General features: G+C 49.7%; 1 protein-coding gene across 1 annotated transcript in view; it reads left to right on the forward strand.

Moving 5' to 3' along the window:
* The window catches only part of LOC133350031 (FRAS1-related extracellular matrix protein 2-like), a 137,422-nt gene that overhangs the window by 110,158 nt on the left and 11,740 nt on the right, over positions 1–15,524 (forward strand). Inside the window, 9 exon segments of the mRNA XM_061563990.1 lie at positions 3,936–4,100; positions 5,000–5,182; positions 5,714–5,844; positions 6,586–6,744; positions 7,271–7,574; positions 8,507–8,638; positions 10,074–10,405; positions 11,003–11,195; positions 15,166–15,270. Coding sequence (XP_061419974.1) covers positions 3,936–4,100; positions 5,000–5,182; positions 5,714–5,844; positions 6,586–6,744; positions 7,271–7,574; positions 8,507–8,638; positions 10,074–10,405; positions 11,003–11,195; positions 15,166–15,270 — 1,704 coding nt within the window.

A 15,524-nucleotide genomic window follows, 5' to 3' on the forward strand; every position in this document is an offset into this window, starting at 1 on the left:
CGCATCCGGCACGTACACGGCCTTTGTAGGGTCCCACCCTACGGCCCCCCCATCGACGACAGGACCGCCCGTCCACGCCGTGACTTGTTTCCAGCGGCGGAGATTGAACTGGGCGTCCAAACACTTAGCCGCGGTCCGGGACGTGAGTTTCTCGTGACCGCAAGCCGGCATAGGAATGCCCAGATCCCGGGATAACTACAACATCTTCCCCAAGATGAGAGGTTCCAGCAGGTCAGGCTCCGTCTCCGGGTAAGCGGCCATCGCGAGTTCCAGCACGGCGCCCCTGTACGCTACAGGCGACTCCTCCGGTGCGCGTTGCCGCTGCACGAAGCGGCGATGGGCGTCATCCGGTGGCTCGTACGCGTCCGCCATTTCGTCGAACACTCCACGCAATGTTTTCTTCTTCGCAGCTTTTATAGAGCGAAAAAAACGAACAGACTCATCGTCAAGGAGAGTCGGAAGCACCTCCAGCGCCTCGGCGTCCGTCCACCTTGCCGTTCGTACCGCCGCCAAAAATCGACAAGCGAACGCACTCCAATCGCCCCCGATGGAGAACTCCTTAACAGTTGTAAGGTGACGACTGCGGCTCCTTGGCCTGCTTCCGTCCGTCACCGACTCTTCCGGCGGCAAGTTCAGCAAGGCGTCGCAACGCGGTGTCGCCAAGATGGCGGACGATCTTCGTGGCGGCCCCAAGATGGCGGCTTCCCGCCTTCCGTGGTGCGCCACGCCCAAGATGGCGTCTTCACGCCGCGTGGTCGATGGCGGCGCCATCGAAGACGACCCGGGCTCCTGCCGATCACCACCATCACCTTCCAACGCCGCCCTTGGCGTGACAAGGTCACACAACTCCGTGATGACGGTTTTTAGGGTCGCCAGTTGCTCCGCCATCCGGGTCCATCTTAAATCTTCGTCCTTCAACGCAGATGGGTCGGGCGCAGCGGCAACCTCCTCCACACCCGGGCCCTCACGGATCTCTCCCTCCGCCGAAGTGAAGCCGACCTCAGGAGGAAGATCGTCGTCGTCCGATGATGAAGCCGACGCCGGAGATGGGATATTCTTCTTCCTCAGTTGTTTCGCCATGCCGTTTCACTTCTGACTCCAGTGTAATAAAAGGACTCGAACACTTCTTTCTGTCTTCGTGTCTTTATTCAGGTTCACGTCTTTACCCACACGGCACTCTGTTATAACTCCTGTATTTGTAGCCCCCGGCTATTCACTGCTATTATAGCTTCCTCACCCCTCTGACTCTCTGCTTCATCTACTGTAACCTCCTCCCTGCAGACTTGCTGCTACCCCTATGTGCAGACCCTCTGGCTGTCACTGTATGCAGACCCGCTGCCCACTCTCTCTGTGCAGCCCCGCTGCTGACTGCAGCCTCCTCGCTGCTTCGGGTCGGTCACCGCTGGCCAACGGTGCCGATCCTCGCTCCCCCCGTGTTCGTGGCGATCTCGCCACACCCCGCTTCGCCCTTCGTGGCCTTCCTCTGTTCCTGGTTCCCCGTCACTCCCCTTGCTCTTCCGGTTCCCCTCCTTCTATACTCAACCCCTCTCCCCCCACGTGACCTAACTCCTCCCCCCCTGACGGCACCTCAGAAGGGCCGTTTACAACCGCATTACACATCTATGTGCATGCAAGGCGATATTCCGTCTTCATGCCGCGCAGACTGGGATGTTCGCACTAGCTTGGGCTGCGGGTCTTGTCAGCCGAATTGATGAATCGCACTGCTGAGAAAGCACCCCGAGCCGTTGAGCAAGCTAACGTCCCCCCGGCCCGACATTTTAAAATAGCCCATCAATGTGCATCCACCCGACCACCCCACCCCCCCAGCCAGCCACCCCCATTAAAACCAATTTTGTCTCACAGGACACTCGCGACCCGTTGCAGTGGTGCGGTCTTTGCCTCGCGATCGATTCCCACGACACAGATGGGCGAATAATTATCATTGATTTATTTCCTTCCCTCCCTCCGCCACCGTCCCCCCCATCGGCCACCAGCGTTTGCCTTTGACACCCACGGCGGAGGAACTTTGCGTGCAAGCGACACCCGCTCCGTCCATGCACTTTGACTTTGCGTGTGTGCTAAAGAGTTTGCACGTTTCGAGATTACATTCCTGCCTGGGAGTCTCCCATGCAGAGCTAAGGGGCCGATGGATGAGCGGTGTCGACTGACTGATGATGCGGCCTCCTTTCCATCGGAACGGTTTCGTGATTTAGAAACAAACCCTTCGCATACCACAGCCTGATCTTCCAAACCTGTACCAGCGTACTTCGGTTTTGTTTTGTTTGTTGATTTCAACCTCCTCTCCCCCCCCCTCTACTACTCAACTATTCCTCTTTTAATCTTAATTTTGGAGCTTTCGTGACTGCAGGAATTATTCTTTGGTTCTTTCGGTAAAGTCACGTATAAAGATAAAATAATACATTAAATAATAGCATACTACGACGTTTCGATTGCAACACAAGCAATCATCATCAGGTATAAAAGAATAAAAGAAATAGCAACAAAAATCTATAGTTTTCTGGTTAGATTTTTGTTGCTTTTCTTTTATACCTGATGATGATTGCTTGTGTTGCAATCGAAACGTCGTATTGTGCTATTATTTAATTTATTATTTTATCTTTATACGTGACTTTACCGAAAGAACCAAAGATAATTCCTCTTTTATTTCCAAAGGTGTGTCTTGTTATATATTTATATTGCTGTATTACATTATGTAAGATGCTGCCAAGGTATAATGGTTAGGGCACCGGACTTGCAATACACAGATCCCGTTTCACCCCCCTTCTCCCCCGCCGGCCTCCTCTGTCCCACTCGGCACTACAAATTAGTTCATCACAATCTAGATCTGAAGTTTCGTGACTGCAGGGATCCATAATCTTTGGTTATTTCGGTAAAGTCACGGAGATAAATAAAATAAAATAAATTAAATCACGTGACGTAGATCACAGTCGGCCGATCGGCTGGTCAAATGTGGCGGCACAAAATGTGGGTGCTCCCACCCATCCCATGACATCTGGCCCGCGTGGAAGAGTAGGCCAATATACCCTTTCAAAGGGGCTCTCAGAAGCTCCCACTAGTGGAGGCCCTTCCACCAGCAGTGACGTGAACAATACACTGCAGGGCTGCGCCTGTATCTTTTCTAACATTTCTATTCTGCGCTGCATTGTAATCATTTTAAGCCCTTTGTCAATCCGTTGCTGAGTGAAGGTCTCCCCAATGCCATGTCCAATTTAGGGGTTGTTTGACCATACTTGACCACGCCAATCAGTGCGAATTGGCGAGGGTTCACATATCGCGACCGTCACTGCTGTCTGATGGTAGCTGCGCGCCAGGAATCAAACTCGGGTTGTGAGGTTTCATTGCACAACGCGCAAACCACCGCACCACCGGCCCAGCTTTAAATCATAACGCCATATATCTATAGATGTTGTTCTCTTGAATATAAAAGTAATGAAGGAGAAGACACATTTGTTTTATTAACGTTGACTCTAGATATGAAACAACAACAAAAATCCCTCGTAAAAATAGAGCTGTGGAAATTGCTAAAGTGTTGGGGTTTTTTTGCAGCTAAAAAGTACACTGCATATTTCAACATTTATGTGACAGCAAGAGGAAATTGGGTTAGAAAATGACGTACCATGTTTATTATTTTTTGCACCGCTGAAATTGCTTGATTGAATGTGCCATAAAAATAACGAGAGATAATTTTTGCCTCCCCCGATATTCGCGTGCTTGATGTACGCTGCGTAAAATGTCGCAATTGAAATTCCGCTGATCCCTCGAGTTATTCACTTGCCGTCATCATATACGTCGTATTTGAACGAACAAAAAATAAAAGCCCCCGAAATTTCCAACGCGAGTTACAGGGATCCCTTCTAAATGCTCGCAACAACGTGACCGGAGAAATAGCGTGTGTCATCCTCATTGTCTTTCAGGCGAGATAGAGAAGCCCTGCACGGTGATACTGGCGGACGACACGGAGTACGAGGAGGAGGAGGAGTTCCGCCTGGTGCTGGGCTCTCCGCGCAGCGAGTCTCCCTTTGGGGCCTCCATCGGAGAGCAGAACGAGACCCTGGTCAAGATCAAGGACGACGCTGACAGTGAGGCCGCAGCCCCTCACAGATTGTTTGCCCCCCCCTCACGCATTTGCACGCAACAGCGCCTACACCCACACGTGCTTCGGCACGCGCGCGCATGCACGCGTGCAAATTCGCGCGCTGCCATACGAACGCACTCACGCGCACGTGCACAAAATTCTAGCGCATTCGCATGTATGTATGTATGTCTTTCGGTAAAGTCACGGAGATAGGTTCAACGAAAATAACAAAAAACTCCGACGCTTGTGATGCGATCGAAACGTCGTAGTTTTTTTTTCTTTGAACCTATCTACGTGACTTTACCGAAAGACCCAAAGAATATGAATTAGTGCAGTCACAAAAGCTTTAAGTCAAGATTATTTCGCACCGTTCGATAGCTAACCGTGCTAATTGGAGGTGCGGGTGAGGGGCATCCTCTTTTACATTTAATTAAACGTATCGGAGAGATGCGTTGACACTGTGGTAGACGCACAGCTGCGAATATGCTTCACCACTGCCATCGGTATTAGCGCGGTATTCATGATTAACTTCGACAATGGGAACGGGTATTTTCAAGTGCCCATCTTTCCCATTCACAAAAAAACTGCGTGACACTCACCGACACGCACCGAGGTGGTCATTCCCATATCACAGCGTAAATAAAAGGCGTTGGCAAAAGGTACAGCGCTGCAACTGCTCGCTCACGTCACCGCTAGCGGAAGGGCCTCGTCGAGAGGAAGCCGTAGAGGATGCCTCGCTCCGCTACCACGGTACGCTTCCATGACTGCGCACACTCAACTGGAAGGAAACAAGAGAGCTGAAATCTGTGTGAACGCTCACAAACCCCTACCCCCAGCACGCGCCCGCGCGAACAGCAGACGCGCGCGCGTGTTCACGGCCACGCGCGGCGCTCCCTTCCTCAGAGCCGATCATCAAGTTCGCGGAAACCAAGTTCAGCGTGAACGAGCCGAAGGAGGCTGGGCAGGTGGCGACGGTGCGCATCGCCGTCGTGCGCACCGGCGACGTCTCCAAGCTGTCGGTGGTGCGCGTGCACACCAAGGACGGCTCGGCCACCTCCGGCGAGGACTACCACCCCATCTCCGAGGGTGCGCCCCCCCCCCCTGCCTTCGCCCCCCCCGCCTCGCCCCCCCCCCGCCTCGCCCCCCCCCTCCACGGCCTCCCGCGGCAGTCGCATTCGTGGGACCCCCCCCCCCCCCCGCTGTTGAAAAAGTGAGCGGGGATCGACTCTCGAATGGAACTACGAACGTGTCATTCTGAGAAAATTATTTGAATTGCTGGTGGGGTGAGGCATTGCGCAGTGGCATACACTGCGATTGCTTACTCAGAAGGGTGTACGTCAAATAATAGCATGTTATATATGAAAAAAAGTAAGCTCAATCATTAATATAGTAAAAAACAATTAAAGTTCACTCCTTGATGTAGTAATATTTTTGTTTGAGGATGGTGATATCCGGTTTCTCTATTTTATAGGTTATGCATTTTTTTTATATGTACGGCGTCTATGATATTTCAGGTGAAGGAGATAACGAGGCCAATGCCTTCCCCTTTCAGTGGAGCCACTGGAATGGGATCAATGTGTTTGATGTGAGCGGCGTCGCTGTTGAAACGTTTCTCAGAAATCGAGTTCAAGGAGGGCGACAGAGAGCACTTTGTGGAGGTGGAGGTGCTGTACGATGGGGTGCGGGAAATGCGTGAAGCCTTCACCGTCCACCTGAAGCCCGATGAGAACATGGTGGCCGAGACTCAGGTGCCGATGCGCAGACACAAAGACAAAGATCCCCCGTATAGCCTTAACAGGCTGTTGGGGAAAGTGCTGTTTGCGAAGGACGGCACGCGAAAGGGGTGGGTGGCCAGCGCCACGCCCGACCGCCTTTGTCTCCCCAATGGCGATGATTTTACACACCACACCAGGTTAATTATTTGAGGCTGAGTCGACCTAGGTGAGGCTCAGGACCGGTTCAGATAATCGTTACTGGTTTTGGCCGTGAGCAAATAAATATAACTCAAGCCACCTGAATTTCGATTTAAAGCTTTCGTGACTGCAGGGATTCATCTTCTTGGTTCTTTCGGTAAAGTCACGTAGAAGGGAAGTAATACAATAATAAAAATAAAACATAATAAAACAATTATGTTTTATTTTTATTATTTTATTACTTCCCTTCTACGTGACTTTACCGAAAGAACCAAGAAGATCAAGCCACCTGGTTCGTAGCGCAGCGCGCTAACCTAATACACTACCGCTCCCCACGCACACACGAAAAAACACACGAACACACGCATGCGCGCACAAGAATGTTTCTACGAGATGAACAATATCGCGCGTGCCGCTCCCCACGCACGAATACAGGCAGACGCGCGCACCCGTGCACGAGATCACTTCTCCGAGATGAACAACATCACACCGCAGCGGCGCTGTTGAATAGCGGTCACGTTTGGCATGACCCCCGCCGCCCACGCCCCCGCCCCCTATTCCTGCACTCCGCTTTAGATGAACAAGGCCATCGTGTACATCGAGGAGATGAACAGCATGGCTGACGTCACGTTCCCGTCCGTGCCGCACGTCGTGTCGCTGCTGCTCTACGACGACACGGCCAGGGCCAGGGAGAGCCCTCACCCGCCCGCTGGGTATCCCATCGTTTGTGTCACGGTGAGCTGGACGCTCGTGCCGCAGCGGGCGGGCGGGTTTCAAACAATCACGACGACGACGACGACGATCTATGTTGACCTGTGATGTTCGTTGAACTTCTTTTGCACCGCACGTATTCAACCGTGTTAATCGGAGGTGCGGGGGAAGGACAACAAACTAAAGACGCTGCTGTCGTTTTTTGTACAATTCTGACTCGCCCCTACTGGATATCTGTGCGAAAGAGCTTTATTGCTCATCGGATTCCTCCAGGATAAATATTCTGATTCTGACTTGTCCAACATACCGCGCATGGTTTTGACTTTTAGTATGCGATTTGACAATTTGGGGGGCCGATAAAGTGACTATGCAATACATAAATGCAGCATGCAATTCCTGATTGCACGTGAAATGGACTGACAAAAGGCCTGCGAGTGTACGCATATGTCCCGTCAGTCGAGGAAGGTTGTCCTTGCTGCTGTCGGCAGCAGCACCACAGCACGTGTCACGATTCGACCCGCGTTCTCTCGCCCGCCCGCCCGCCCCGCAGGCCTGTAACCCCAAGTACTCGGACTACGACAAGACTGGCTCGCTGTGCGCGAGCGAGAACATCAACGACACGCTGACGCGCTACCGCTGGTCGGTGAGCGCGCCGAGCGGCGCGGACGGCGTGGCGAGCCCCATGCGCGAGGTCGACGCCAACACCTTTTTCACGTCCACCAAGATCGTGACGCTCGACTCGGTCTACTTCGCGCCCGGCTCGCGCGTGCAGTGCTCCGCGCGCGCCGTCAACGGAGACGGCGAAGAGGGCCTCGAGCTCACGAGCACCGTCGTCACCGTCAGCGGCGATGAGGGTGCGCGCTCTCCGCCGCGGGGGGGGGGGGGGGGGGTTCGCGTCCCGTGGCCGATCGAGAGGTTTTTTCTTTCTGACGTCTCTCCGACGGCGGCGGCGGCGGTCAAAGATCCGCGAATGCGTTCGCCCCAGTCCCGTTGGTTCGTCTGTCCGTCCGTAGCTGGGCAGTGTGGGTGAGGGCTAAGGGGGGTCACGATAACTCTTGTGTAACAGATGGCCCGATTTAATTGAAGCTTTATTGTCGAGTTGTGTTGCTATGGAAGGAAGGTGTGTTTTGTAATGCACGGATAAGGTTGAGAGTTTCGATTTAAAGCTGTCGTGACTGCAGGGATTCATCTTCTTGGTTCTTTCGGTAAAGTCACGTAGAAGGGAAGTTATAAAATAATAAAAATAATAAAAATAAAACATAATAAAATAATTCTCACGACGTTTCGGCCACAACGCAAGCAGCCGTCCTCAGGTGAAAACCAGGTCTGTCGGGGAGACAGCGTCTGAATGAAACAGCCCTCTGTCAGTGTGTTGCTCTGTCTGGAGTAGGGTGGGGGGAACGGGTGTCATCATAACGCTAGTAAAGACGATCCAACGAAAGTGAAACTTTTTTTTAAAATAAAAGCTGTGTTGCCGTTAGGGACATATCCCTATTGAAAACCAGACAAGTATATCGAAGGGTAACCCAAACCCCGGCGATGAAAACCACCCAGCGAAAATGCAAAAGCCTTTATGCCCAAGGCAATGAGGTCAGACAGTGGAGGCACAAGCAAAGAATGAACGACCTCTCATTGAGCACAGTCTGACAGAGGAGTTGCATGGGGGCACTGGTGAAGTCTTAAGCAGGCAGGCTTCATGCTAGTCGCGGTCTGATTACATCGTTTGCTGCGCGGAGAGAATACTAACCAATGCCTCTCATTCCCTCCCACTGCATGCTGCCCCCAGGCCTCTGTCAGCCTCGCATTCTGGGAGCAGTGGGGGCAGAGCCATTCACGGCCAAACTGCGCTACACAGGACCGGAGGATCCCGACTACCCCAACCTCATTAAGCTCACCGTCACGATGCCACACATTGACGGTATGCAACCGTTAAACAACAACAACACATTTTTTTTCGGAAATTCAATAGCACGGTGCCATCAGTTCGGTTGCCCTACGGAGTGCTTTGCGGTTTGAATTGACGGTGGCATATGCTCCGAGCCATACCACCTCATTATTTTGCATGAATTTAATTCATTTTGCAGGTTTGTCCTTAAAAAAAGATTATATGAATGCTTTTTTATAAAGGCCCTCTGTAACGCCGTAAATGACAAGCTGAGCTAGAATGAGGGCCACGGAGCGGAGCTGCTCTCTTCACGTTTTTATTAATACCGCTTTTTAGCTTTCATGAAAAGGAAATTACAATATATCTTTTTTTACTTCTAATTAAAGTGTTGCTTTAATGTGTGAATATTTTTCAAGCTATTAACTTTGATTGCCGTTTTTTTTGTATACAACCAAAATGCCTAATACCGTTGTTTCCAAAGCTTTGTGTCACTGTGAGATATTTTAAATACATAAACCGCCCCTATGATGCGATTATTTTATCCACTGCTCAATTTAAGTTCACCTCATGACCCCTGCCGAGGCAGCTTGTTGACGCCCTGGAAAATCATGGCCCACAGTTAAGAAATCCCTGCCGATGTAGACCCAGGCCTGGCCTTATGGGCGGGCAATCACATTGGTGGCCCAGGTCACAAAGCTCTGAGGGAAGTTGCCAGAAATGTCAAAAAACAAAGGTGCAACGGATAACACACGAGTCACGTGACAGACAATGTTTGACCGTGATTGGCACAATGTCTTGACGTTTTCGCTTCACGTGCTGGGAGCTTCTTCGGGAACTGAATTGAGCAGCTCGTTTTCTCTCGATGTTACATCGCTGCCGGCTGCTGCTGGTGCCACCAACCCTTGAGACCGATCGAGGGAGAATGCGAACAGCTAAAATCAGTTCCTGAATAAGCTCCCAGCACAGCATGTCGTGCGAAACGTCGGACATCAACCCATGCAACGCGCGATACGAACGCGGCAATACAACGAAGAGCGCATGCAGGACGATCGTAACAATCTACGCAATGGCATTCTCAAGTAATACCTCGAGAATTATTACTTGAGAATAATTGTCATGGGGTCCCCAAATTATTTCTTTACCACATTTACATTAAGGCAGGGCCTGTGTACGAATGTTTGTTGAACTTCTTTTGCACCGTACGTAGCCAACCCTGCTAATCGGAGGGGCGGGGGAAGGACAACACAGCCACAAAAAGCAGTTGAGCTGCACGTCATGTGCTCGATCTACCGGAATCGCGACATCATTCCCAGGAGTGGCCACGCTGGTTCAGACATCACTCACCACTGGCGTTAGCCACGTCCCGGGAATCGAACTCAGGTCGACGGGTTTCCCGTCGCTCTAGAAATCACACGGCGGCTGCTACATCTCCAGCCGTGCACCTCTAACGCCTCGCTCACCTCGGCAGGGATGCTGCCGGTCATCTCCACGAGGGCCCTCTCCAACTTCGAGCTGACACTGAGCCCCGACGGGACGCGCGTCGGCAACCACAAGTGCTCGAACCTGGTGGACTACGACGAGCTGCAGACGCGTCACGGCTTCCTGACGGACGCCACCAAGAACCCCGAGGTGATCGGTGAGACGTCGCCGTACCAGTACAGCGCGGGCCTTCGCTCGGCCGCGACGCTGCGCTTCTACCGCAACCTCAACCTGGAGGCGTGCCTCTGGGAGTTCGTCTCCTTCTACGACATGTCGGAGCTTCTCACCGAGTGCGGGGGCAGCATCGGCACCGACGGCCAGGTACGGGTGGCGACCTCGGGCCCTGCGGTGGCGTGTTCGCCGCTTGTTGCGGAGGTTCGCGTCGAATGCACCGGCCGCCCTCGTAATTACTGCGCGTGCGTAATGCGCAGAACGATACGCGTGGTCTGATTCACAGTACCGCGCTGGCAAGATGTTAACTGCGTCCCCTGGTATGCAGTAGGTCGTAGGTTCGATCCTGATCCTGACGCCTGCTGTACGTTTGAAGTTTGCATGTTTCTCTCCCCGTGGTCGTGTGGATTTTTCTCCGGGTTGTCTGGGTTTTCCCTCCACATTTAGAAACAACATACATTTAAAGTATTTGGCTGCTATACATTTCCACTCGATAAGCCACTTCGTTGAGCTATCATTTGTGGCCAGGCCGCTTCTGAAGAAGAGCTACATAGCTCAGTGGGCCATACCTGGTAAAGTATAAAGTGTAGTTTAGATTAACTGCAGGGTACCCATTTAAACCGCTGGGTGGAGTGGAGGTTAAGGTCCTCTCGTTTCTATTGCCACGCCAGGAGATTGAGCCGATGACACGTGATTTATGTCTGGTGTGCTACATAACCATTGCACCAACGGTCCCTCCTTGTCCAGGTCCTGAACCTGGTGCAGTCGTACGTGACGCTGCGCGTGCCGCTCTACGTCTCCTACGTGTTCCACTCGCCCGTCGGCGTCGGCGGCTGGCAGCACTTCGATCTGCAGTCCGACATGAGGCTCACGTTCGTTTACGACACGGCCATCCTGTGGAAGGACGGCATCGGCAGTCCGCCCGAGGCCGAGCTGCAAGGTACACAAGTGCCCGGAAAGCATCGACAGAGGGAGCGATCGCTCCGCACACATGCACATCCCCGTAAAGCCACCTCCGTATAGCACCTCCGATTAGCGTGGTTGGCTATGGACGGTGCGAAATGAGTTCAACATAGATGCAGACATACACACTGTTGGGACAAGTGCTGTTAGCGAGCACTTATGAAGGCTAGAATGGTGCATGAGGTACCCATGTAAGGTTGAGTAAACCTACGGGAGTTATTTAGATATTCATCACTGATGTTGGCCGTGAGCGGGAATTGAACTCAGGTCGAAGGGTTTTGGAGTGAAGCGTGCTAAGCACTACACTGATGGCTCCCTAAATGGCTCTACTTCGACACAGGGAGTCTGACTCACCCTTCAGCGACTCGTGAAGTCACATAGCTGGCAGGAAAGCTTTGATTCATTTACTTGCAGTCATAGGTTAAACGCAGTGATTAAAATCTAACGTGACTCCATGTTCTATCAAGCGTTGGAGAAACGCTCATTGCTGTTCGTGGCCCGGAGTCACTCATGCCACTGTTCATTGCACATTTTCATGACGAGGCCTCGTGTGTCTGCAGCACAATCACTGTTATCTTCCCACAGAGTGGCACTTGTTTTGCCGACCCTGGGAGGATGATGGGCTGAATTTACTGCGATTCATGTTTTTTTTTAATATTTGGTAAAATTTTCTAATGTATTCCAAATGTATTATTGGCACCATCATGAGACAAAGAATCCATGCGGAAATCTCGCAGAGCAGTGCTCCCCATTTGCCCATCATGTTGGAGAATGTCCCGTGCAGAACCGATCTTGCATAGAACTTTATTCCTTTCATAGTAGGGGGCTTACACCCTGCCAATAAATTACCACATGACAGGCAAACCAAATGTTTTGCATTCAGAGAGCTTGAATTTATCCACATCAGATTCAGTGTTGTGATTTTTTCGTGAAGTCATTGGTGACGGGGCTGAAGCCATCGAACTGTCAATTGGCGAGACTTGAGAAAACATTTTAATGACGAGCGGCCACGTGGATTTGTGCCCAGGACCCCAACACTCTGACTTCTCGGCCACCCGGTCATCTCCGCCCGACTCTGTGTTAATCACCCAAAGCGTGGCTCCACACAGATAGTGTGGCATCTCTGAAAATCCCACTTACCAACTTTCAACGCCTGGATTCCTCCCACTCCAATCATAAACATAGTGTTGCAGACTTGGAGAAACTTCGCCGGGTACACACGGCTTCATTATACATGTTATGCGCTAGCTGGGGGCCCCTTAAGTGGTTTCTTGCCCAGGGCTCACGGAAACCTCAAGTCTATTTCAGCCCCTTGACTCAACCCAGACTCCTCCACTGCCGGTGGGTCGTTCAATGCATTTTTGAAATTGAATCTCCAAAGCAGCTTATTTTGACAATAGCCCTTTGGGCCACACATGGGCTGATCACACTGCATTCTCTAAATGAAGCCACAGCATGGCTCCATTTCGCCACTGTAAGCGCTGCATTGCGTTAAGATGCCGCGTCGGTTGCTGCATTCTTGCCACACATCAACGATGGTGGTTGCGCTGTTTTTTTGGAATTCCTCTTTTTTTCGTAATTTTCTCCCAATTTTATCCCGATTGCCCTTTCAGCATCATGTTGGGAGATGAAAAATGATTTTGCATTGCTCACAGAGCAATGCTGAAACAGCAATGCAACCCTTCACGTTAAAGAACTGACCACACAAGTTAATATCACCGAGCTACCACTGAGATCCCTTCAACTGACCCCTGACCCACACAACACGGGGCAGCTGTATTGTTCGTAGTCTTAGTTTTTTCGGTAAAGTCACGTAGGTGAAAATGAAATTAAAATTAATTAAAATAAAAATAAATCAATTTTGTAAAGTCACGTAGGTGAAAAATGAAATTAAAATTAATAAAAATAAAACAAAAAAAATCAATTTTGTAAAGGCACGTAGGTGAAAAATTAAATAAAAATTAATAAAAATAAAACAAACAAAAAAATTGTTTTCTTTTTATTAATTTTAATTTCATTTTTTACCTACGTGACTTTACCGAAAGAACTAAGAGTATGAATCCTTGCAGTCACGAAAGCTTCAAATCTAGAATTTATTGTTCGTAGCATGACAGTGAAGCCGATATTTGAACTATCAGAGCTGGAATTTATCCAAATTAAGGGGTTTCAGGACTCTCTCCTGGGACATGCATCGACATTGTCTAGGTTATGATGACGGTTGCAGTGCAATCAAGGCGATCGTTACAACCGATAACCAAACAAGATCATACATACCACATTTCATCTCTACATTGTACTATATTTTGCCACTGGTAAAGGAGGTCTCATAGTGTAAATGCTTACCCCGAGCTCTCAATACTCTGATAGTGCGCTGTCTTTGAGTTGTACGCCTTTTGGCGTCATCTGGTCCAACACCAATGGAGACTAGGCTCTAAGGAAAGCTGTCTCGGGTGTGGACCAATCAACTTCAAGGACAGTGCATATCATTATCATCATCAGAGTTGTTTCTTTTTGTTTGCATTTTGACTGCTTGTGTTGTGGTTATTGCAAACATGATGCCTTGTATAAAGGTGTCAGTTTATGTACCAGTTGAAAGGGTAAAAACCTATTACTATTGTACTGTAATGTCCAATGCTAAATTGTATTCACTATGAATCTTAACGGGTAGCCAACGTTGCCCACTCTATAGCAACTTTAGTGTCACACTCCATGGGAGGTACATTAAGTGTTCACTGAGGATGGGGATATTTAATTGTTAAATGTTGAACACGAAAATTCAAAAAATTATTAGAACTCTAAAACCACCCATCTTATGGTCTCAAATTTGAAATTGTTGGTGTACAGATTTTACTGTATTTGCAATGTTCAACGTCATAGCTTTTCTAGAACATAATTACAATTTACATCGGAGACTCAGTCAGTCACAGGCATTTCCATCCATTAGATATTATAAATGCCACTAATAAATCAACAACAGCTGCACATTGATGGCTTGTTTATCATTTAGAGCAATGCACTTCATTATTCGTGTCTACGCAATTCACAACCTTACCTGACCTGATATTCTAATTGCATTCACGCAGTAGTTATGATGCCCTGCTGTCTGTAATTAATGTTGGGAGAAGCAACGAGCTGCATCCTGTTGTGCATTCATAGTACCTCCAGAGAGTGGTTTGTTTTCATCCACCACTGCACAAGCCATTGTCAACAAATTACAATTACTAGGGACGTTTTATTTTTTCTATCCCTGTGCCTGTCCATTATATCAACATTTATCGTTTATAACTTGTGAAAAATGGCACATTTTCCAGCTATCAAATCCATTCCATTAAGGTCTGTTAATTAACATATTTGTATAACATGCATTAATGAACCACATTAAATATTCATGTTGTAGCTTGAAGATAACTCAAACGTGAGGCAGACATGTGTCAGTGCAATTGACCAAACATCCTAATGCAGGATCCTCCTGGGGAAGAGTCTTTAGACTCAGTGGCGAGATGTTAACTACCTCGTCTGGTATGCAGGAGGTCATGGGTACGATCCCGACCCTGACGCCTGTATATTTGAAGTTTGCATGTTCTCCTTGTGGTTGCTTGGATTTGTCTGTGGGTCCTCTGGTTTTTCCCCTCCACATTTAGAAGCATTTGTCTGCTATGAATTTGCACGTTACGATAAGCCACTTTCGTTGAGCTATCATTTGTGGCCAGGTTTCTTTAAAAAAAAATGTAGTTGAGTATCTTGGCCTCCTTTTCTATAGTAGCCAGACAGTTTGGGAGAAATGCGAGTGACCCACACTATTTGTCCACGACATGCTGGGTGGCCAGAGGTGGGGGGGGGGGGGGGGGAATTTAAGAATTTTGCAACATTGTTTCAACTTCCGCGCTGGGGAAAAAAAATTCGTTTTGTATTTCACATGTGAACACGCGTGTTCGTGTGCTGTTCAGGCGCATTGTACCCTACCAGCATGCGCATCAATGGAGAGGGGCGACTGGTGGTGAACTTCCGCACCGAGGCACGATTCCGAGGCCAGTACGTGATGGCCCATCCAGGTAAACGCCTTCACAGAGTCAAAGCAAAGTAGGACGACGTCTGCCGCACTTGCAGCTTTCGCAAAGGGTGCGCCGTGTCTACATTTACTTTGTGTCAGGGTGACTGCCTTCTGCTGGTCCTGTTGGGATCGTCCTCTTTTTGTGCGAGCTGTTCCCGGGGCTTTACATCTCTTCTGGGTTTTGTCAGTAGCGTATAAATACATCATGCAGGGCAATGCTAGCACATTGAGTTCTCCTTTATTCCCGTGTTGTTA

The sequence above is a fragment of the Lethenteron reissneri genome, chromosome 32 (genome assembly GCF_015708825.2).
Source record: "Lethenteron reissneri isolate LAM-NWPU_2019-01 chromosome 32, ASM1570882v1, whole genome shotgun sequence".
NCBI classification, from domain to species: domain Eukaryota; kingdom Metazoa; phylum Chordata; class Hyperoartia; order Petromyzontiformes; family Petromyzontidae; genus Lethenteron; species Lethenteron reissneri.